The sequence below is a fragment of the Scyliorhinus canicula genome, chromosome 24 (genome assembly GCF_902713615.1).
Source record: "Scyliorhinus canicula chromosome 24, sScyCan1.1, whole genome shotgun sequence".
NCBI classification, from domain to species: Eukaryota; Metazoa; Chordata; class Chondrichthyes; order Carcharhiniformes; family Scyliorhinidae; genus Scyliorhinus; species Scyliorhinus canicula.
Genome location: NC_052169.1, coordinates 22237926 through 22261481, shown reverse-complemented (window position 1 = coordinate 22261481; position 23556 = coordinate 22237926). Strand labels below are relative to the sequence as shown.

The 23556-nt window shown below is 50.1% G+C and overlaps 1 protein-coding gene across 4 annotated transcripts in view; it reads left to right on the top strand.

Moving 5' to 3' along the window:
• Positions 1-23556, top strand: part of malt3 (MALT paracaspase 3) — a 242432-nt gene that overhangs the window by 129179 nt on the left and 89697 nt on the right. For all 4 annotated transcript variants that reach the window (XR_005458688.1, XM_038784246.1, XM_038784245.1 and 1 more), the window contains exon 2: positions 15136-15257. Coding sequence is in view for 3 of the 4 variants with exons in the window: in XM_038784245.1 (XP_038640173.1) it covers positions 15136-15257 (122 nt within the window). In the remaining variant the exon portion in view is untranslated. The remainder of the gene's footprint in view (positions 1-15135; positions 15258-23556) is intronic.

Here is a 23556-nt window from a genome sequence, read left to right as displayed (position 1 = left end):
GGGTGCCCACTGGCACCTGTGAGGCATTCCGTACCCAGTGGACACGGCAGGAGTTGGGGTGCGTTATTGACTCCATTAATGCCATGGTAGCACAGTGGTTAGCACTGTTGCTTCTCAGCTCCAGGGTCCCAGGTTCGATTTGCCGCTTGGGTCACTGTCTGTGCGGAGTCTGCACGTTCTCACCGTCTCTGCGTGGGTTTCCTCCGGGTGCTCCGGTTTCCTCCCACAAGTCCCGAAAGACGTGCTGAATTTCTGAATCCTCCCCCTGTGCATCCGAACAGGTGCCAGAATGTAGCGACTGGGGGATTTTCACAGTAACTTCATTGCAGTGTTAGTGTAAGCCGACTTGTGACAATAAAGATTATTAATCACATTTTGGTTTGATGTCTTAAGTTTCCTTTGTGACTCGTTCTTTATTTAAGGCAGTTTCCATTTGGGACTTTCCCTTTCATTTATCCCTCAGTTAATTTGATGTTTTTTTACTCACTTAAATTGTGTTGGACAAAATAGTTGGAGATGGCTGGTCGTAGAATACTTTCTTCAACTTGATTGCTGTGATCCAATGTTACCTTCAATCTTTCTCATTGGGGTCGAGGCAGAGAAGGTGGTTTTGATTTAACTATTCAGATTCCAGTTTAACCGGAATGTGGAACCCAGTGGAAACTCAGTGAGTTATGTAAGCGAGCAACACCACTCAAAGCAATGGTCGTTCAGTCTGCAGGCCTCCTTTTAAATAACTTCACAATTGTGAATGATATCCGTTCCTGGCTTTTGACTCTTTCCGTATATTTAACGCACATATATAAGTCTGCATTATACATTGCCGGGGGGTGGCAAGGCAGCACATTGGTTAGCACTGTTGCTTCACAGCTCCAGGGTCCCAGGTTCGATTCCCGGCTGGGTCACTGTCTGTGCGGAGTCTGCACATCCTCCCCGTGTCTGCGTGGGTTTCCTCCGGGTGCTCCGGTTTCCTCCCACAGTCCGAAGATGTGCAAAGGTTAGGTGGATTGGCCATGCTAAATTGCCCCTTTAGTGTCCAAAAGTTAGATGGAGTTGCCGGGTTACAGATATAGGGTGGAGGTGTGGGCTTAGGTAGGGTGCTCTTTCAGAAGCCGGTGTAGACTCGATGGGCTGAATGGCCTCCTGCACTGTAAATTCTATGAAATTCTGTGTTACATATTGTCTATCACACTTAATTGATAATTTTTTAATTCATTAATAGGATGTGGGTGTCGCTGGCTCAGCCAGCATTTATTGCCCATTCTTAATTGCCCCTGAGAAGGTGGTGGTGAGCTGCCTTCCTGAACCGCTGCAGTCTGTGTGGCGTAGGTACACCCACAGTGCTGTTAGGGAGGGAGCTAGGGAGGATTTTTATCCAGCGATAGAGAAGGAATGGGCGATATTCCAAGTCAGGATGGTGATTGGCTTAGAGGGGAACATGCAGGTGGTGGGGTTCCTATGTGTCTGCCCTTGTCTTTCCAGATGGTGAAGGTCGCGGGTATGGAAGGTGCTGCCGAAGGAGCCTCGGTTAATTCCTGCAGCACAACCTGCAGATGGTACACACGGCTGCCACTGCTCCTCGATGGTGGAGGGAGTGAATGTTTGTGGATGGGGTACCAGTGGAGCGGGGCTGCTTTGTCCTGGGCGGTGTCGAGGTTCTGGAGTTGGAACCGTGGCAATTCCGAGACAGATCACCGCCCACACACACACTGGATTCCTACCCTGAGAGATCCTGGTGACATCATAACCATTCACACTGGATCTGCTGTCGGTGTTTATAGAATTGTTAACCTTGACATCAAATTAAAACTGCTTCCCCAGCCAGACGAATAGAAAGAAAGTCCAACGGTGGATTGGCCATGATAAATTGCCTCTCGGTGCCCAAAAGGTTATGAGTGGGCCTAGGTAGGGTGCTCTTTCAGAGGGTTGGTGCAGACTTGATGGGCCGAATGGCCTCCTTCTGCACTGTAGGGATTCAATGATGATTCTGTTGAGCTTTCCGTTTGCCTGTTTTGCCCTGTCCACCTTCTTTGCTTTCCATTTCCCTCCTGGTGTTTTGACGAAGTGTTTCCCAAAACACTTAAGTTAAATAGGCTGCTCTTTCCCAGAGCCGGTGCAGACTCGATGGGCCGAATGGCCTCCTTCTGCACTGTAAATTCTATGAAAACTGGCTTTCACAGCCAAATTTCCTTCCTCGGCGATTGTCTTCGTCTCCAACTTATCCCACGTGGAATCCAGCTCAAATTCCACCCCTCGTGTTTTGAATCTGCTCAGGACCACAGGCACGGATTTACGAAAGGGAAATCATGCTTGAAAAATCTACTGGAATTCTTTGAAGATGTAACCGGTAGAGTTGACCAGGGAGAACCAGTGGATGTGGTTTATTTAGACTTTCAGAACGCTTTCAACGAGGTCTTGCATCACAGATTACGATGTAAAATTAAAGTGCGTGGGATTACGGGTAGGTTATGGGCGGTACGGTGGCACAGTGGTTAGCACTGCTGCCTCACAGCTCCAGAGATCTGAGTTCAATTCCGACCTCGGGTGACTGTCTGTGTGGAGTTTGCGCACTCTCCCCGTGTCTGCGTGTTTCTTCCCACAGTCCAAAGATGTGCAGGTTAGGTGGATTGGCCACGCTAAATTGCCCCATCGAGTCCAAAAGAGGTTAGGTGGCGTTACGGGGATGGGGTGGAGGTGTGGGTAGGGTGCTCTTTCCAAGGGCCGGTGCAGACTCGATGGGCCGAATGGCCTCCTTCTGGTAGGGATTCTAAACCCCTGATGACCACAGGAGAAGTTGACATGCAGTTATCTTGGGGTCTGACTATTTAGATTAGTTGGGACCGGCCTTAAGGCAATCATTCAGATTTACATGCAGGCTCACCTTAACAGCAGCATTCACACAGTGACGCCTCTGACTGTGAACAACATCACAGGACATGCGTGACTTTACAATTGTTTACGCAGGGCGAGTTGCAAAGAGATCTTAAGAGGCTTGGAGGAGTTACAGAGCCATGACAGTTTGATGGGGTTGTTAGGTTCTACTTCAAACATCGCCCGCCCACCGTGTTTCAGTGATTCAGCCGCTTAAACCTTTCTGGTTCCTTCCCACTTGCCAGAGCTAATCCACCTAACGTCACCAGCCCTAACTCTTTGAATGTAAAATGGTCCAGGGTAATGAGAATTGGCTTGCAAGTTCTCCTCGAAAGTTACACGTTATCCTGACTCAGAAATATATCAGCATTACTTCATGCGTCAAAATCATGGAACTCGCATCCTAACAGCACAGTGGGTGTACCTACGCCTCATGGACAACAGCGGTTCAAGAATCCGGCTCATCGGCAACTTCTCCAGGGCAACTGGGATGGGCAGCAAATGATGCCAATTGCCAGTGGCACCCATGTCTCATGAACAATTTGTTTTAATTAAAAGTTAATTACCTGCCTAACACTCTGCACTGAAAAGTTGTTCAACTTGTTCAGTGGGAGATAAAAAGGACCAAAACAACAGAGAACAAGGAGGGGAATGGGTCCGTTCAAGATTAACATAACATGTGTGAAGAAAACAGTTAGGAAATGTCTTGCAACTTCGCTGACATTCTTGTTGCCTTCTGGGTTTGAAGGGAGACTGTGACAGCACAGTGGTTAGCATTGCTGCCTCAGCGCCAGGGACCCGGGTTCAATTCCGGCCTTAGGTCACTGTCTGCGCGGAGTCTGCACGCTCTCCCCGCGTCTGCGTGGGTTTCCTCCGGGTGCACCGATTTCCTCCAGCAGTCCAAAGATGTGCGGGTTAGGTGGATTGGCCATGATAAATTGCCCCTTAGTGTCCAGGGATGTGCAGGTTAGGTTATGAAAATGAAATGAAATGAAAATTGCTTATTGTCACGAGTAGGCTTCAATGAAGTTACTGTGAAAAGCCCCTAGTCGCCACATTCCGGCGCCTGTTCAGGGAGGCTGTTACGGGATGTTATGGGGCTACAGGGATAGGGTGGGGTGGATGGAGGAGTGAACATGGGTAGAGTGCTCTTTCGAAGGGTAGGCGCAAAGCCGTTGGGTCAAATGACCTCCTTCGGCACCGTAAAGATCCTATGATTCTATGACTTCAACAAGTAGCAAAATTTAAAACGTCTGCTGAAGAGAACATATTAATCATCTGTGTGTGCGCGAAAGGAACAGAAGGTTTTGTTGACGGGGGACGATAGGCCCCAGGTTCAGGCCCATTCCATAGTAGTAGGTCCAGTGTTTGAGTTCCGGCCTAGTTCTAACGTTGAGCCCGGATTCTGCACCCAGCTTCAAGTAACTGTCCCTGGGACGAATGAGGCCAAATGCATCTGTCGATAAACGTTCTGTGTCATTAAAATCAGTTGACCGTACTTCCTGTGGTGCCCAGATCTCTGGGGCTGGATTCTCCGCCGGCGGGATGCTCCATTTTGCCGGCAGCCCGGGGGTTTCCCGACGGCGTGGGGCTGCCCCACAATGGGAAAACCCCATTGACCAGCCGGAGAAACGGAGAATCCCGACGGCGTGCTGAACCAGAAATCTGACGTAGCGGGATGAACCCCGCCCCTCATCTCTGCTCCCATCAACAGAGATTCCACTTGCAGAGAAAGGCTGTGACACCACTGTGTAAAGTTGGACTCAATACTGGCATCCCTATGCTTTTTCTAATCGTAGGCAGTGCTTCTGCTTTCTGTATTGAAGGGTGATAGTGGTTGCGTTTCAGTTCATAGAATTTACAGTGCAGAAGGAGACCATTCGGCCCATCGAGTCTGCACCGGCTCTTGGAGAGAGCACCCTACCCAAGGTCAACACCTCCACCCTATCCCCATAACCCAGTAACCCAACCCAACGCTAAGGGCAATTTTGGACACTTTAAGGGCAATTTAGCATGGCCAATCCACCTAACCTGCACATCTTTGGACTGTGGGGAGAAACCGGAGCACCCGGAGGAAACCCACGCAGACACGGGGAGGATGTGCAGACTCCGCACAGACAAGTGACCCAAGCCGGGAATCGAACCTGGGACCCTGGAGCTGTGAAGCAATTGTGCTTACCACTGTGCTACCGTGCTGCCCTCGGTTCGCTCGGTGAGTCTGAGTTGCTATAGCAACATGCGCTTTAGACATGTTGTAGTGTGGGGCTCTGGGCAGTGATGGGCGATGCCCCAACATTCTTTCCATCATGAGGCTGAACGGGAATCTACCCCATTCTTACCGCCTGCCGTCAGTGTGTGTTGGAAGGATTGACAGGTTGATACACAACCTTTTATGGTCAGTTCCGAATGTGACCAATTGTAACCCCAAAACTGTCCATTCCCCCCCCCCCTCCCCCGGCATTTCAATACCTCAACTGCGTGATTTCCCCCGCCCCTTCCTGATAGGCTGACCGACACCCCCTCTCCCATTGTCGTTCCCCCCCCCCCCCCCTCGCAAATTCTTAGCACTTACCTGACAAACCTACAGTTAAAAGAAAGGGGGGTGGGGGGTGGAGGTGAAGCCTCCTCATGTCTGACTCTGTAGTTCTTCACAGGGGAGCAAAGTTCACGTCTCGCCTGATTCGGAATGTCGGGCGAGAAAGGATTGGAAACATTTTTTTTTTTAAAAGGTAGAAAAGGCGTGGCAATTCATCTCTGATTGCCCCTCCGGAGAAGTTCAAGCCCGGTGAACTTCAAGAACAGCCGGCCTTTCTAATATCGCCTGTTTAGTTTGATTGTCAGAAGAAGAAGCGGATTAAAATAATATTTTGCCCAGTTTCACTTTCACTCTATCTAGACTCTTAATGTTTGACTGGTTTGCTTTAAATCTTTACATTCTCTCTGCTGAGTAATTCTTTCCTATTCGGACGTTCTTACTCAGCCGAGTTTCATCAATCTCAAACATCCGCACTCTCATGAGGCAACTTTTAAATATTGCACCACTTTGTTTGATTCTCTGGTGAGCCACTGGGAAGGCCTTGCATCGCCGCTTTCAGCTTGTCCCTGGGGATGAGTGGTGATATCTGCCCCCTCATCACGACTGAATTTTGACCAGAATCACCAACCTGGGGCTTGGTAATCAACCAAGAGTCTTCCACAGCGTCCCAGGAAAGAAAGGTTAATCTGTGTATTAAACTGAACCAGCATCGCACCTCCAGGACCTTGTCTGTCCCCAGACTATGAATTGCTTTGGGATTTAAGGGGACATATATATATATATATATATATATAATATATTCTAATTAACAATCCAAGGGGCTTTAAATGTTGAGTTGACGGGAATATGACACCTTCTGGACATCCAGGATTTGGGAGCTAGACCCACAGCTGAAACCCTTGGGAGGAAAACACGGAAGACTCTCATTGTCTAAGGACAAATGTGAGGCAGTCCAGAGAAGGTTGATCCCGGGTATGGAGGGATTTTCCTATGAAGAGAGGTTGAGTAGGTTGGGCCTGTGCTCATTAGAGTTTAGAAGAATGAGAGGCGGCCTTATTGAGACATCGGATTCTCAGGGGGTTTGACAGGGTCGATGCTGAGAGGATGTTTCCCCTCGTGAGAGTCTCGGAGCAGAGGGCACAATCTCAGAGTAAGGTGTCGCCCATTGAAGACAGAAATGAGGAGGAATTTCTTCTCTCAGAGGGGAGTGAATCTGTGGAATTCTTTACCGCAGAGAGCTGTAGAGGCTGTGGCATTAAGTATGTTCAAGGCTGAGGAAGGTTTTTAATCAGTGAGGGAATCCAGGATTATGGGGCTAAAGTGGGAAAGTGGAGTTGAGGATTATCGTATCAGATCAGTCATGGTCTTGTTGAATGGCGGAGCAGACTCGATGGGCTGAGTGGCCTACTTCTGCTCCAGCGGCTCTTATGGTTTGGCACAGGATTGAAAATTGGAATAAAACAGATCCTGATTTCAGTTAATAATAACGATAATCTTTATTAGTGTCACAAGTAGGCTTAGATTAACACTGCAATGAAGTTACTGTGAAAATCCCCTCAGTCGCCACATTCCGGAGCCTGTTCGGGTACACAGGGGGAGAATTCCAAATTCTCAGCTGGTACGGGAATTGAACCCGCGTTGCTGGCCTTGTTCTGCATCACAGCCCAGCTGTCCAGCCCACTGAGCTAAACCAGCCTCCGTTCAGGTGTGGGCTAATTTTGGGTGCATATTCTTCACAGCACATGGAGCGAGAATTCTGGAGGAAGTTAGTTCAGTACAAAATGGAGAAGGTGGTGCGAGGATGCGCCTGGGGCGTTGGGTGAAGTATGTGGGGAGGAGCTTAACACTGGCGGAAACCAGTTTGGCTGAAGGGCCAACGCCCGTGCTGTGTAACATCACAAGCTAACGTTGCGGGGCATGGACGATGGTACATAAAAGCAGCGGGATGAATGAAATAGTCAGACAAAATGAAGGTTTCAGTGGGAAGGACGATCAGAGGGTATCTGCCAGGGTGGGCTGTACCCCCATCGATGATGTATTTCCTCCCCCAGATGCAAGACTTCCTCCTTCAATCGCTGCAGTCCGTGTGGTGTAGGTACAGCCATCAGGCTGTGAGGGAGTTCCAGGATTTTTATCGGGACTGGACGAGCCATATTAATACTGTGGCTACCAGAGCAGGTTAAAGGCTAGGAATCCTACAGACAGCAACTCACCTCCTGACCCCCAAAACCTGTTCACCATCCACAAGACACAAGTCAAGAGTGTAACGGAATACTCTCCACTTGCCTGGATGAGCGCAGCTCCAACAAGAAGAAGCTCGACACCATCCAGGACAAAGCAGCCCTGCTTGATTGCTCCAACTTCCACAAACATTCAGTCCCTTCACCACCGCTGAACAGTGGCAGGTGCACTGCAGTAACTCGCCAAAGTTCCTTCGGCAGCACCTTCCAAACCCCCTACCACTACCATCTAGAAGGACAAGAACCATCCGGAGACTCCCCTCCCGAGCCACTCACCATCCTGACTTGGAAACATGTCGGCCGTGTCTTCACTGTCGCTGGGGAAAAATCCCTAACAGCACAGTGGGTGTACCTACACCTCGGAGACTGCAGCGGTTCAAGAAGGCAGCTCACCACCACCTTCCCAAGGGCAATTAGGGACGGGCAATGCTGGCCTAACCAGAGACGTACACATCCCATAAATGAATTACAAAAAAGATTGAGATGCTTCAACCCAAACTCGAATGAGTCCAGAGTATTTGCCTTCCTTTATATTTGTCTGAACAAGTATAGAGAGAGAGAGCTAGAACACCCAAGATGCATTCTGGGTTATGTCAATTCTGTTCAAAATGGCTGACAAAAAATAAAGACATCCATTTTTACAGTGCGCAAATCTCGGGGCACCTCTATAGTGGGTTAAAATGTAATCACTGTTGTAACGTAGCCAACGAATTTTGCAAAGTCTGCCAAAGCACTGGAAATCTAGGGACTTTTCCAGGGTTGGGTCTGAGCCCAATGGGGCCTGTCAGAAAGGGCACGGATGTGGTTGCACTGTTTGCAATTTACTTCTCCATCCTGGAGGATCAGGAGGCTCTCTCGAGGTCACTGGGTGACTCATATGAGAATTTGTGAATGCGAGCACACAGGATGTTACAGGGCTTCTTTTTCTGTTGCACGGCAGTCAATCCTTGCTCGCTGAACAGTCATCTTCCTGTTTTAGCCAAACCAGAAAGATGCGCAGGCTCCCAGTCCCTTGAGGAAGGTGCAAGAGGGGCGGGGGGGGAGGGGCATCCGAAAAGATTCGGGGTGGACGGAGGATGAGCTGGGAGGAAAGGTTTAAACAAAACCTAACCCTACAATCCAGAGAGAGGACAGGTAAGAAGCACAAGATACTGAAGGACAAAATACTTCTATTTATACACAGTCTTTCATGACTCCAGCATGTTGTTAAGCTCTGTCTAGTTTTTTTTGAAATAGAGTCATTGTTTTTGTTCTTTAAAATAACGGCAAAGAGTCTCGTACATCCCCTGAAGTGGGCAGATTGGGCCTTTGTGTGTTTGACATGCAGGACGGTGCGTTTGACAGCGCAGCACTCCCTCAGTGCTGCAATGTGACTTTCAAGCACAGATTCCTCTGCTCCAGTCCATGGAGTGGGACTTGCACCTTCTCAGACTGCTGCCAACTGAGCCATTAATAAATGAGGCCTCAACGAAATATTTCAGCAGTATTTCAGCTGCCTGGAAGGATGTGAATACGTCGGAGAGAGCGCAGAAGAGCTTCGCAAGGCTGGTTCCAGGAATGGGAAAATTCAGTTATGACGGCAGATTGGAGAGGTTGGTGCTGTTCTACTTGGAGAGGCGGCACGGTGGTTAGCACGGCAGCCTCACAGCGCCAGGGACCAGGGTTCAATTCCGGCCTTGTGTGACTGTGCGGAGTCTTCACGTTCTCCCCGTGCCTGCGTGGGTTTCCTCCGGGTGCTCCGGTCTAAAGATGTCCAGGTTAGGTGGGGTTACGAGGATAGGGCGGGGGGGGGGGGGGGCGAGGTAGGGTGCTCTTTCAGAGGGTCGGTGATGACTCGATGGGCCGAATGACCTTTTCTGTAGGAACTCTATGGTTCAATGTAGAGAAGAGGATAGAGATGTTCAACATCATGAGGCGGCTGGATGGAGTAGACAGGGAGAAAGTGCCCCCGCTCGGGAAAGGATCAAGAACTAGACAGGCACGGATTGTCACCCAGCGAGTGGTTGGGGTTTGGAAGGCACGGCCTGGCAGTGAGGTGGAGGCAGGTTCAATCGAGGCATTCAAGAGGGCGTTGGACGTTTAATTGAACAGAAACAATGTGCAGGGGTGCGGGGGAATGGCACTCATTTTTCTTAATTCATTTTCGGGATGTGAACGTCACTGGTTCGGCCAGCGTTTATTGTCCATCCCTAGTTGCCCGTCAGAAGGTGGTGGGGAGCTGCCTTCTTGAAACACTAGTCCTTGAAGTGTAGGTACACCCACAGTGCTGTTAGGGAGGGAGTTCCAGGACTTTGACCCAGCGACAGTGAAGGAACGGCCGATACGTTTCCAAGTCAGGACGGTGAGTGACTTGGAGGGGAACCTCCAGGTGGTGGGGTTCCTAGGTGCTCTTGTCCTTCTAGATGGCAGTGGTCGCGGGTTCTGAAGGTTGTTCTCTGTGAAACTTGGTGAGATGCTGCATCTTGTAGATGGTACGCATGGCTGCCACTGTTTGTCGGTGGTGGAGGTTTGTGGAAGGACGAGCAATCAAGCGGGCTGCTTTGTCGTGATACTTGTTTGGAGAGCCGGTGCAGACATGATGGGCCGAATGGCCTCCATGAGCGCTGTAACAATTCTGTGATTCTGGGATTATGGCGACTTTACGTTTTACTAATTCAGCATTCCAGTGGAATGTCGAAGGGGAGGGTTTGCTGACAGCAGATGGAACACCAGGGTTGGAGGATCTGGGGAGCTAAGAGCCGGGGGCCTTTTGATCACTTTGAAGAAAGCTATCAGGACAGCAGGATATTTAGTGAAATCCGGGATGCCTGGTCACCCTACAGTTGCACCAGTGGTTAGCACTGCTTCCTCACAGCGCCAGGGTCCCCGGTTCGATTCCCCGCTAGATCACTGCCTGTGCGGACGTTCTCCCCGTGTGTGCGTGGGTTTCCTCCGGGCGCTCCGGTTTCCTCCCACAGTCCAAACATGTGCGGGGTAGGTGGATTGGCCGTGCTAAAAAATTGCCCCTTAGTGTCCAAAGATGTGCAGGTTAGGGTAGGGGGAGTGGGCCTCTTCGGAGGATCAGTGCGGAGCTGATGGGCCGAATGGCCTCCTTCTGCACTGCAGGGGTTCCCTGGATCATCAGCTCCGAAAGGAGTCCTGATAATTTGCTGGGGAATCGCACAGTGTGGTGATACCGAGCTCCACAAAAGAGGAATATTGGGTTAGCTGACCCGTAACCAAATTGGCCACCTGTGATTGAAGTAATCATTCCCGAATGCCGGTCCTGGAGGGTGTGCGTCACTTTGGGAAGGGGAAGGGGGGAGGGGGGGTGGTCTGCTGGCCTACTCCGCCAGGCCGCTCACTGCTCGGGTGGAAATAATACCCCGAATGGTTTCCGGGAAGGATGGGGGCAAAGGAGAAGATGTGGAAGGTAACAAAGTGACCCCTCCCCCCCCCTCCCCCCTACAGCCTCTCACCAATGGCCGCACACCACCCCTACGCTCTCCCAATTCGTTTCCGTGGCACCTGCTGGCCCCAGTTTCTCCACACATCCTCTGCGAAACCCGCCGCTTTTCCTGTTTTCGCGTTTGTTGGAAATGCGACTTCGACCAAGTCTCTTTAAATAAGTCAATTGGAGAACTGGCCTTTCTCTACCTTACAGAAATATTTTCGCACAGGCGTCAGAATCAGGAACTGAAACAAACGGTCCCGAAGTCAAAATCTCTTTTTTGCTTAACGTGGCTCCACCTGATCAGTGTGGCCTTGTGACAGCTGTGTTGCAATCGTGTTATGCCGTGTTACACCGTGACATGGCATGTTACGGCGTGTTACAATCGCATCACGGAATATTGCAGTCCGTTATGCTGTGTTACAGTGAAACGGCGTGTCATAGTGTGGCGCTGCGCAAATGGAATGTTGGTCTTTATTTTGGAGGGAATCGAGGGAGGTCCTGCTAAAACAACCATTAGTTAGGCCGCACCTGGAATACTGTGAACAGTTTTGGTCCCCGTACCTCAGGAAAGATATTCTGGGCATTGGAGGCAGTCCAGAGAAGGTTCACTCGGTTGCCCCCGGGTATGGAGGGAGTTTCGTGTGAGGAGAGGTCATGTCGGTTGGGCCTGTGCTCATTGGAGTTTAGAAGAATGAGAGGTGACACGCAGACACGGGAGGACGTGCAGACTCCACACAGACAGTGACCCAAGCCGGGAATCGAACCTGGGACCCTGGAGCTGTGAAGTAACCGTGCTACTGACTGTGCCACAGTGTTGGACCAGAGGGCAGAATCTGAGAGTAAGGGAGTCACCCATTTAAGACAGAGATGGGGAGGAACTTCTTCTCTGAGGGGAGTGAACGCTAAGGCAAATTAATTTAAATTGAGGGATAAATCAAAGGGGTCTGCTCCTTAAAGGAGCACTGTCCAAACAAAAAACAAAGAGCAAATGAAACATGAGAACATCAAATTATTAGGTCCTCCGCCTTCCCCGCCCAGGTCAGGAGCGCGGGACCGAAGTGCAAATAAAACTTTAATCAAAGGTTTGATAAGCAACTAAAAAGCGGGTGCAGCCTAAAACATTTAACGTAGACATGGTCTCCACAAGGCCGCAAAAAAAGACAGGTCTCTTGGGAGTCGGTGAACCGGTGCAAACGAGGGACCTCCAGTGGGGACCTCCGCTGCCGGACGGCAAGAAGGCACGCCAAGGCCTGTCCTTGTGACGGGTGGGGGCAGCAGCCCTTACACGGGGGCATTTCCGCAGCTTGGATTGTGGGCTTTCCAGCTCCCAAAGGAGGTTTTGGGGTTTGGGGCAATTTGGAATTCCGTCAGAGCAGGGTGTTGGTCGTTCTAAATTAGTGTGATTAACACGCCTCCAATAAAGGACATGTGTTTAACACTGACTTGGCTCTGTATCTGTATCTATGCTCTGGAGTCGCCAGGTGCCGGAAGAGACACCGTCACAAGTGCTATCAAGGTCAAGTTCAAAGCAATAAATCTATACACCGATTAGTAAGTCCAAACAATTAGTGTTTATTATAACAAATATAATAAATACTCATGCACACGCTAAAAGACTAACTTACTTCTACGATTAAACGACTAAATACTTATCTAGAAAGGAACAGGCAAGGTCAGGGGACAAGGCCTTCGTCCCGTTCTTGGTCTGCAACTTCTGGTTATTAAAGTTGGCAAGAGTATAAGCAATGCCTGGGTCACGTAGCGATCGTTGTTTTGGCACTTATTGATAGATGGCTGATGCTCAACGGCCGGTGATGAAAGACAGGATCTGGAGGCTGGAGTCGGAGGCCGGAGTCAGGATACAACAGGCAGAACCATGTGCGGGACCTTCTTTTTATAGGTCCCCAGAGGTCCGTGCCCCTTGGGGCGGGCTCTCTCACCTGCTGGGGATCGCTTGGGTCTTTCCCAATCGATATCATTCGAAGCCCCCTATCCTGGGGTCGTTCCTTGATGGCTGGGGCAGTTCCTAGGGCTCATTGTTCTGGTTTCTCTGGCGCCATCCTGGCTGGGTAGCTATAGAAAATCGATACTTAAATGTACCTATTTGATCTGGGACTGTCCCCGTGTCACCTCATTAGTATGCAGATCGTTTTCCTATTTGCACCTTTGGCTGAGTTTCTGCAGCTGCCTTGAAACTGGTTTTTGTACGTGCTAAATGCTAAATGCTTCTGCAAGCTGTGTGTCCTTACTATGGCTGTTTTTCCCTGTATTCCTTGCGGTTCTCCATTTTGTATACTGGTGTCCATTTTAGATGGCTACAAGGGGTCCACTCAGACGGGGAGTCCACAGCACACCTCTGTGTCCTCGAGACCGTGAATGCCGTCGGGTCCGAGCGCGACTGTTTAGAGGTCACGGGTGGCGTTGGCTGCGGGCTACCGCTCGATGCGCCAATTCTGTGTCACGGCAAAACTTCCTCCCGTCAAGATGCACAACATCACCGTTCTCCTCTCAGAACCACTTGCTCCCACAGCAGAATGTTTTGGCTATGAATGAAAGAGAGTTACACGTATGTGAAAGTGAAAGTCGCTTATTGTCACAAGTAGGCTTCAAATGAAGTTACTGTGAAAAGCCCCTAGTCGCCGTATTCCGGCGCCTGTCCGGGGAGGCTGGTACGGGAATCGAACCGTGCTGCTGGCCTGCCTTGGTCTGCTTTCAAAGCTAGCGATTTAGCCCAGTGAGCTAAACCAGCCCCTGTCGCAACTTTCGCATCTATTGATCAAATTTCACCAAAACCTTCTCCAGGAGATTAAGAAGGAAAATGTGGATTTTCGATGCAATTTTAGTGTCCTCAGGAGATCACACCTACTGGATTCTTTTTGAAATGTGGTGATGGTAGCACAGTGGTTAGCACTGTTGCTTCATAGCATCAGGGACCCGGGTTCAATTCCCGGTTTGGGTCACTGTCTATTCGGAGTCTGCGCGTTCTCCCCGTGTCTGTGTGGGTTTCCTCCGGGTGCTCGCATTTATTGATTGCCGTTCAGTCAGTGCATTGGAAAAAACCTCCAGGCTGGTATTCAGCGCGTTTGGCTACGTTACGAACACACCATCCTTGACAATCAAGAGGCCACCCACCGCACCTGAAGACTGCCCACCACTCCACATACTACACTCCTAAACGACTGTCGAACGTTACGTTAGTGCCTCTTCCGTCCTATTGGGCATGACTCCAAGTGTTTGCTGACTGCACCACCCTCGATCATAATTGTGATGGGTCCAATCTCTTCCGTGGCTATGTTTGGGGCCAGGTGTCCCTGGGGAGGGAGCATGTGGTATCCATGGGCACCCTCGAGACCTTCTATACCCATTGAGCACCGCATGGTTTGGGGCACCTTACAGATCCCGTTAATCACATTTTGTTTTAACGACTAGATTTTGTGATTTGCTTTTTCTTTTAAGGCAGTTTCCCTTTGAGGGACTGTCCCTTTAATTTGTCCCTCAGTTCATTTGATTTTGTTTATTTAGTTCTTTATGTTAAACAAAATAGTGGTTTCTTATGGCCTTTTATTCCACTGCTGTTTGGGGGCGCTTTCTGTGCGCATGTTGATTGGTCCTTTTAAATAAATAATAATCTTTATTAGTGTCACAAGTCGGCTTACATTAACACTGCAATGATGTTCTTGTGAAAAGCCCCTAGTCACCACATTCTGGCGCCTGTTCGGATACACAGAGGGAGAATTCAGAATGTCCAATTCACCCAACAAGCACGTCTTTCGGGGCTTGGGAGAGGAAACCGGAGCAGACACGGGGAGAACGTGCAGACTCCGCATCGACAGACACCCAGGTTAAAATTGCCCCTCAAGATTGTTATGAGTGCTCAATAGCTCCTTCTTGTAAAGTGTTACATTCTTTAACCCGATGTGATTGGCTTCCGCTAACTGGTAAGAGGGAGCCTCTGATGACATCACCAGTTTGAAGGCCGCACCAGCGGCCATTTGTTTTTGTGCGGGTCGCAGTGAAATGTTTCTGATTTTAACGAGCTGTGTCTCGCCCTGCAGACATCGTGATCACAAAGCAGCCGGAGTGTGCCTCAGTCCCAGCTGGGTGTCCTGTTACCCTTCACTGCGTTGCCATGGGACCTACCCCTCTGCACTACCAGTGGTTCGAAGGCCAGCAGGAGGTAAGCATCATTGTTGGGTCGATATACCCCGGCCTGACTTTTAAGATTTGCATCTTGACTGAATCAAAGGACCCCCCCCCCCCCTCTTTTTTAGCTTGTGCTTCAAAGATTGAAACTCTCCGGGATGGCACGGCGGCGCAGTGGTTAGCACTGCTGCCTCATGCCGCCGAAGACCCCGGTTCGATCCCAGCCCTGTGTCACTGTCCGTGTGGAGTTTGCACATTCTCCCCGTGTCTGCGTGGGTCTCACCCCCAAAGATGTGCCGGGTAGGCAGATTGGCCGTGCTAAATTGCCCCTTAATTGGGGGAAAAAAAAAGAATTGGATACTCTAAATTTATTTTAAAACTCTGCCTGGAGGAACAATCCACTTCTGTCCCAAATCCAATTCTCGCTGGGATTTTTACATGCTCAGTCAGGGCTGATATCCGAGTGGGCCGTTAATACAACCTGTATTAAAGGGGAGCGTTGATGGGAAAAATAATCCCCACCTATTTGGGGGCAGCACGGTAGCATGGTGGTTAGCATAAATGCTTCACAGCTCCAGGGTCCCAGGTTCGATTCCGGCTTGGGTCACTGTCTGTGTGGAGTCTGCACGTCCTCCCCGTGTGTGCGTGGGTTTCCTCCGGGTGCTCCGGTTTCCTCCCACAGTCCAAAGATGTGCGGGTTAGGTGGATTGGCCATGCTAAATTGCCCGTAGTGTCCTAAAAAGTAAGGTTAAGGGGGGGTTGTTGGGTTACTGGTATAGGGTGGATACGTTGACTTGAGTAGGGTGATCATTGCTCGGCACAACATCGAGGGCCGAAGGGCCTGTTCTGTGCTGTACTGTTCTATGTTCTATGTTCTATTTAAAGTAGAATAGAGGAGAGTTTGTCTTTTTGTGTCAAGCCCACACATCATCCTGACTTGGGAATATATCGGCCGTTCCTTCACCGTCGTTGGTTCAAAATCCTGGAAAACCCTCCCTAACAGCACTGTGGGTGCACCTACCCACATGGGCTCCAGCGGCTCAAGACGGCAGCGCACCGCCGCCATCAAGGGCAATAAAGTCTGGTCCAGCCACGTCGCGTGAACGAATTGGATAGAAAATATCCTCCAAAGGATATTGGGGTTTCACAGTCAACGCAACGCTTTCTGCCTTCGAAGGCTTGCGTTTCATATAGACCCGTTCTTCACTCCCTTCGGAATTCCCAAAAGCAGGTTGCGGCCAATGAAGTGGCATCGCTGCTGAAAGGTGGAAAACGCCGCAGCCCCTCCGTGCACAGCAAGATCCCACATACAGTGCTGCAATAAATGACAGGAGCTTTCAACGTATTCAGTGAAAATGGATGGATAATATGAGCCAGGACACAGCCGGGGTACCCTCCCCGCCCTCCCCCATTATTCCTTGAATAGTGACGCAAGATCCTTTTATATTTCAGAGGACAGACGGCTGCCAGGGTTTCATCCCTATCTCAGTCTGTGCAAAGCGCTCTGCAATTTGAAACTATTTTTTCTAAATCACAAACCATTAATCCATTCCTCCAAAGTTATTCTCTTTGCCGAATGTATGAATGGTTCAGCCAGTGTATGAGGTTGAAGTAAAGGCCTCTTGTCCACACGCTGTGGAGATGCTCTTGGTAACTCTGATTAACTGTGATGGGGACTCGACAGCGTCCCCTCTGCCTGCAACCACATTCAGTCAAAGACACCGTGCATCTTAATGCAGCATCTTCAAATGGTATCAAGGAGGCATTTGCATTGAATAGGCTCCTTGATCAATGGACAGGAACTTTGGTTTTACTGCTGATTCCCTCTGCAAGGCCCATCAGAGATTGGCTCCATTGGAGACTGAGATAGCCCCCTGGTCCAATGGCCCCCACCCCAGCATTCCGCCCCCTCCCCCTTCCTTCCCCCGCCGAAGCCAGCGATTAATGGTGTTATGGGCCAGGGCTTAGAAACTCCAAAGTGTCTTATGGCGTTCACCTGACCTACAACCCTTATGTTGAATTTGACTAGGATGAGTGCAAAAGCCTTCACTTCAGGTGTGAATCAACAGACTTCCTGGACACTTTCTAAGAATATAGTTAACATGGGCAGCACGGTAGCACAGTGGTTAGCACGATTGCTTCACAGCTCCAGGGTCCCAGGTTCGATTCCCGGCTAGGGCACTGTCTGTGCGGAATCTGCACGTTCGCCCCGTGTGTGCGTGGGTTTCCTCCGGGTGCTCCGGTTTCCTCCCACAGTCCAAAGATGTGCAGGTTGGGTGGATTGGCCATGATCAATTGCCCTTCGTGTCCAAAATTGCCCTTAGTGTTGGGTGGGGTTACTGGGTTATGGGGATAGGGTGGAGGTGTGGGCTTGGGCAGGGTGCTCTTTCAAAGAGCCGGTGCAGAACCGATGGGCCGAATGGCCTCCTTCTGTACTGTAAATGCTATGATCTATATACATATATATGTAAACACACAAGAATTTTTAGAAATTGCAAATGTAAAGACACCAAACAGCTACAGTAATCTATGTACAACACTTAATGAATTCTCCCTTAACTGTTCCAATTCAATAACAAACTCCAATAAACCAAACACTCTTTTTCAAGACCGTAGCCGAAGACTCTGCATTCTCACTTGAATGAGACCGGTCCTTTCCCTGAGATTCTGAACCAGACTCAACCAGCAGACTCAAACGTCTTCTGGAAAGTAAAATATATGTTTGAAGTTACCAAGGCAGGATGGCCACAACCAATGTTTTTCCTGGAACAGTTTTTACAATGAAAATAGAGACAGACAGGGGAAAAAACACTTCTTTCTTCCTCTGAGTCCGAAACTGAAACCAAAACGCGCCACAGCCCAGCTCCACCCACAAACTGACATCGCTGAAGCCATGTTATTAGACAAAAAACCTTTCTTAAAGGGACACTCGCATGACAATGGAGATAGCCTCCCTGTGACAACCCAGGAGCAGAGGTATGTCACTGATACCAGAGGAACCATGGAGCAAAGAAGGGGGTCTGTGGGTCAGGTCGGCAGCCCCAGTGACACCATCAATTCCCCCCCCCCCCCCCCCCCCCCCCCCCCCCCACACACACCAAACCTTTTTAACTTTCAGTTAACTTACCCGGCAGGCACCCAAGGTCTCCTACCTACCTCAGCAGCCATCACCCCTCCTGTTGGCGCTCCTGAGGCCTTGGAGGTGCCAGCCCTCTGTGCCACCAGCATTGGGAGTCTGCCTGCCAATAATGGCCAAGTCGGTCACACTGCCAGCAAGCGGCCTGGAGACCCACGACTCCCCGGGGGGGGGGGGGGGGGGGGGGGGGGGGGGTTACAGCTTCAGTCGGTCCCAGAGTATTTATACAGTTACTTCGACATAGTAAATAATCCCAAATTGCTTCACGCTATTAGGCTAAATTAAACACCGTGCCAGCGTGAGGAGATAGTAGGGTGGGCGAGCAAAGAATTGAGCGCCGAGTTGCACTTTAAGAAGTATCTTAAAAGAGGGGAGAGAGGTTCAGAGCTGGAGAGATTTATGGAGAAGGAAATTCCGGAATTTAAGGCCTAGACGGCTGACGGCATTGCCGCCGCCAATGGGTGCGGGCGAAGGATTTTGGAGGCGGAATCGCTCCGAATTGGAGGAAGGTGGAATTCACGGAGAGGGAGAATTCAGAATGTCCAATTCACCCAACAAGCACGTCTTTCGGGACTTGTGGGAGGAAACCGGAGCACCCGGAGGAAACCCCCGCAGACACGAGGGGGAGCGTGCGCACAGTGATCCAAGCCGGGAATCGAACCTGAGACCCGGGCTCTGCGAAGCAACAGTGCTAACCACTGTGCTACCGTGCCGCCTCACGATGTGTCGGAATTATAGAACATAGAACAGTACAGCACAGAACAGGCCCTTCGGCCCTCGATGTTGTGCCGAGCAATGATCACCCCACTCAAACCCACGTATCCACCCTATACCCGTAACCCAACATCCCCCCCCTAAACCTTACTTTTGAGGACACTACGGGCAATTTAACATGGCCAATCCACCTAACCCGCACATCTTTGGACTGTGGGAGGAAACCGGAGCATCCGGAGGAAACCCACGCACACACGGGGAGGACGTGCAGACTCCGCACAGACAGTGACCCAGCCGGGAATCGAACCTGGGACCCTGGAGCTGTGAAGCGATTGTGCTAACCACCATGCTACCGTGCTGCCCAATTATACAGCCGTTAAAGCAGCATGGAGTACAACCTAAGCTTCCTGCTACCCAGAACGACCCTACTTTAATAGGGCATTGATTTGTCTGATACAGTACTGGGAACTAAGTGGATAACAACACTCCAAGTCAAGGAGGCCGATCCCTTCAGTGAGTTAGCCTGGCTAATCACCCAGCAAGGCAGAACCCTCGAAGAGAAGACCTCCTTCACGCGGTCGAGTGAATTAACTCATTCCACCCTCTCATTTTTGAGGGTCTGTCATCCCCTCTTAGATTGGCATCGGCTGGCGACGACCATCGTGAGACTGGGCCTTCGACATGCAGGCTCCAGGTACCAAGTCCAGCCCTGTGGCCTAATAAGTCACTGTAAAATGGCGGGCAACTTGTCTGTTGCTGGGGTATCGGAGCTTCTTGCCTCTCTTAGCAATGTAAACCAGGTCAGAACAAAGAACAAAAGAACAAAGAAAATTACAGCACAGGAACAGGCCCTTCGGCCCTCCCAGCCTGCGTCGATCCAGATCCTTTATCTAAACCTGTCTCCTATTTTCCAAGGATCTACTTCCCTCTGTTCCCCACCCGTTCATATATCTGTCTAGATGCATCTTAAATGATGCTATCGTGCCCGCCTCTACCACCTCCGCTGGCAAAGCGTTCCAGGCACCCACCACCCTCTGCGTAAAAAACTTTCCACGCACATCTCCCTTAAACTTTCCCCCTCTCACCTTGAAATCGTGACCCCTTGTAACTGACACTCCCACTCTTGGGAAAAGCTTGTTGCTATCCACCCTGTCCATACCTCTCATAATTTTGTAGACCTCAATCAGGTCCCCCCTCAACCTCCGTCTTTCCAACGAAAACAATCCTAATCTACTCAACCTTTCTTCATAGCTAGCACCCTCCATACCAGGCAACATCCTGGTGAACCTCCTCTGCACCTTCTCCAAAGCATCCACATCCTTCTGGTAATGTGGCGACCAGAACTGCACGCGGTATAATGTGGCGAGCAGACCTGCACGTAGTTCTAATCTTTTGGCGAGCCCAAGTTCCGGGGTTGACTAGTTAGAAAAAGTTAATGGGCGCAGATCGGAAGATCTGTGTCCTGTTTCGCAAGTTAACTGTCCTTGACATACTTTAGTCCGTGAGCCACACGGGAGACTTTGTCACGATTCAATATCCTTCGAAGCGACCACGTGACCCGAGCAAGGGACGAACTGCAGAGGAAGTTCAGGCTGAAGTCATCTCCCTCAACCATGACACCTTTTATTTGCAGACGAGCCAGTTATGCTGATGGCTTCTTTAATTCAACAGTTAAGAGACTGTGGTCATGAAATGCTTGTTCCGTTGCTCTATAAATAGTTCCGTTGAGATTGCGTGCCTGTGCCAGAAGATGCTGTGTGACCGTTACTCACCATTTGACCAACTGATTCTATTTTTGAAATCTACAAAAGGAGACCGTTTCCTCATGGGGGGACATTTTGGGCTTTCGATGTGCGATGGTGCTGCTTCAGCTGGTTAGGCTGGTTTGAAGGCCAGAAGGCCCATCGCCCGACTGTTTATGAGGGAGCCGCTCTGCGAGGTACCCCATTAGCGACCTCGGAAAGACCCCCTCACCCCAGCAACAAGATCTTTGGGGCTATCTGCACTGTAAATTCTGTGATTCCGGGGGAAAAAACACTTTAAGCCGAAACACTGCAACTAAACCGAGGCAGCGAGTCATGGTTCGATAGGCTGCACAGAAGGTCAAGAGTTCAGGCCTGAATCCAGAAACCTGAACAACAACATCTCGGCTGACGTCCCCTGGCAGTGCTGAGGAAGTGTGGCACCGTCAGAGCCGCTGTCTTTCAAATGAGGTGTAAAACGGAGGTCTCGCCTCCCCTGTTGGGTGTTCCGAAGTTGCCGTTGAGCTATTTGAGCAGACGGGCCCCGGATAACGCACATTCCTCATCTGTAATCGGTGACAACAAATTACTGGCTGACTTATATCATGACCGTTTGTGGAATCTTCCTGTGTACAAATTGATTTTCGCAATTCCTCAACTACAAGGCTGTGGTGTAACGGTATTGTCGTTGGACTAGTAATTCAGAGACCCAGGGTAATGCTCTTGGGACCCAGGTTCGAAACACATCAAGGCAGATGGAGGAATCTATGCTCAGTGGAACATCTGGAATTAAAAATCGAATGATGACCGTTGTCAATTGTCGTAAAAAACTCATCTGGTTGACTCATGTGCTTCAGGAAAAGATATCTGCCGTCCTTACCAGGTGCGGCCTACATGTGACTCCAGACCCCCACAGCGATGTGGTTGACTGTTAAATGCTCTCTGAAATAGAACAGTACAGCACAGAACAGGCCATTCGGCCCTCGATGTTGTGCCGAGCAATGATCACCCTACTCAAACCCACGTATCCACCCTACACCCGTAACCCAACAACCCCCCCCCCCCCAACCTTACTTTTTAGGACACTATGGGCAATTTAGCATGGCCAATCCACCTAACCCGCACATCTTTGGACTGTGGGAGGAAACCGGAGCACCCGGAGGAAACCCACGCACACACGGGGAGGAAGTGCAGACTCCGCACAGACAGTGACCCAGCCGGGAATCGAACCTGGGACCCTGGAGCTGTGAAGCATTTATGCTAACCACTATGCTACCGTGCTGCCCCAATGGCCTAGCCAGCCACTCAATTCAAGGAGCAATTAGGGATGGACAATAACAGTGACGTCCGCATCCCATGAATGAATAAAAACGATAACTACACTTCACACGTACTCGATTGGCTGGCTATGAAGCACTATGAGATGTCTCGAGAAGGAACAAGTGCTCTAAATGCCCGTTTTGATTTTTTTTTTCCCTCTCTGTTGCTTGGGCAGGGTAGAGGGGGAGAAATCGTTTCCACTCGGGAAAGGATCGTGAACACGAGGGCAAATATTTCAAGTAGTTGGTGAAAGAAGCGAAAGCGATTTGAGGAAAAACGTTTTCACGCAGAGAGCGGTTCGGGCCCAGAATGTTCTGCCCCAGTGTGTGGTAGAGTCTGATCCAACTGAAATGTTCAAAAGGGAATTGGACCTGTTATTTTTTTTTAAATTCACTTTTACGGGGATGTGGGTGACGCTGTCGAGGCAGCATTTGTTGGCCATCCCTAATTGCCCCTCGAGAAGGTGGTGCTGAGCTGTCTTCTTGAACCGCTTGCAGTGCATGTACTGTAGGTACACCCGCAGTGCTGTTAGGGAGCGAGTTCCAGGATTTTGACCGAGCGACAGTGAAGGAACGGCCGATATATTTCCAAGCCTGGGTGGTGTGAGTGACTTGGGGAACCTCCAGGTGGTGGGGTTCCCAGCTAGCTGCTGCTGTTCCCGTAACAGCCTCCCCGAACAGGCGGCGGAATGTGGCGACTAGGGGCTTTTCACAGTAACTTCATTGAAGCCTACTCGTGACAATAAGCGATTTTCATTTCATTTTCATTGCCTTGTCCTTCTGGATAATAGTGGTTGTAGGTTTGGAAGTGATGTCCAAGGAGCCTTGGCGAGTTCCCGCAGTGCTTCTTGTAGATGGTACACACGGCTGCTATTATGCGTCGGCGGTGGAGGGTTTGAATGTTTGTGGATGGGGTGCCAATCAAGCGGGGCTGCTTTGTCCTGGATGATGTCGAGCTTCTTGAGTGTTGTTGGAGCTGCACTCATCCAGGCAAGTGGAGAGTATTCCATCACACTCCTGACTTTGTGCCTTGTAGATGGTGGACAGGCTTTGGGGAGTCAGGAGATGAGTTACCTGCCACAGGAGAAGGAATAATGTGCAGGTTTATGGGATGAAAATGGGGGAATGGCACTAAATGAGTCACTCATGCAGTGAGCTGGTGCATACACAATGGGCCAAATGGCCCCTTCTTGCATTGTAACGATTCTGTGATCCCATGAGTAAAACAAGCACCCCTCCGTTTTCCTTTTGTTCTCCGTCAGCTGTTCGATACCATTGAAAAAAATGTTCTTTTGAGCTTTACCTGGATCTTGAATTAATCCCAACGATCGCAGTAAGAAGTCTTCCAACACCAGGTTAAAGTCCAACAGGTTTGTTTCGAATCACTAGAAACAAACCTGTTGGACTTTAACCTGGTGTTTT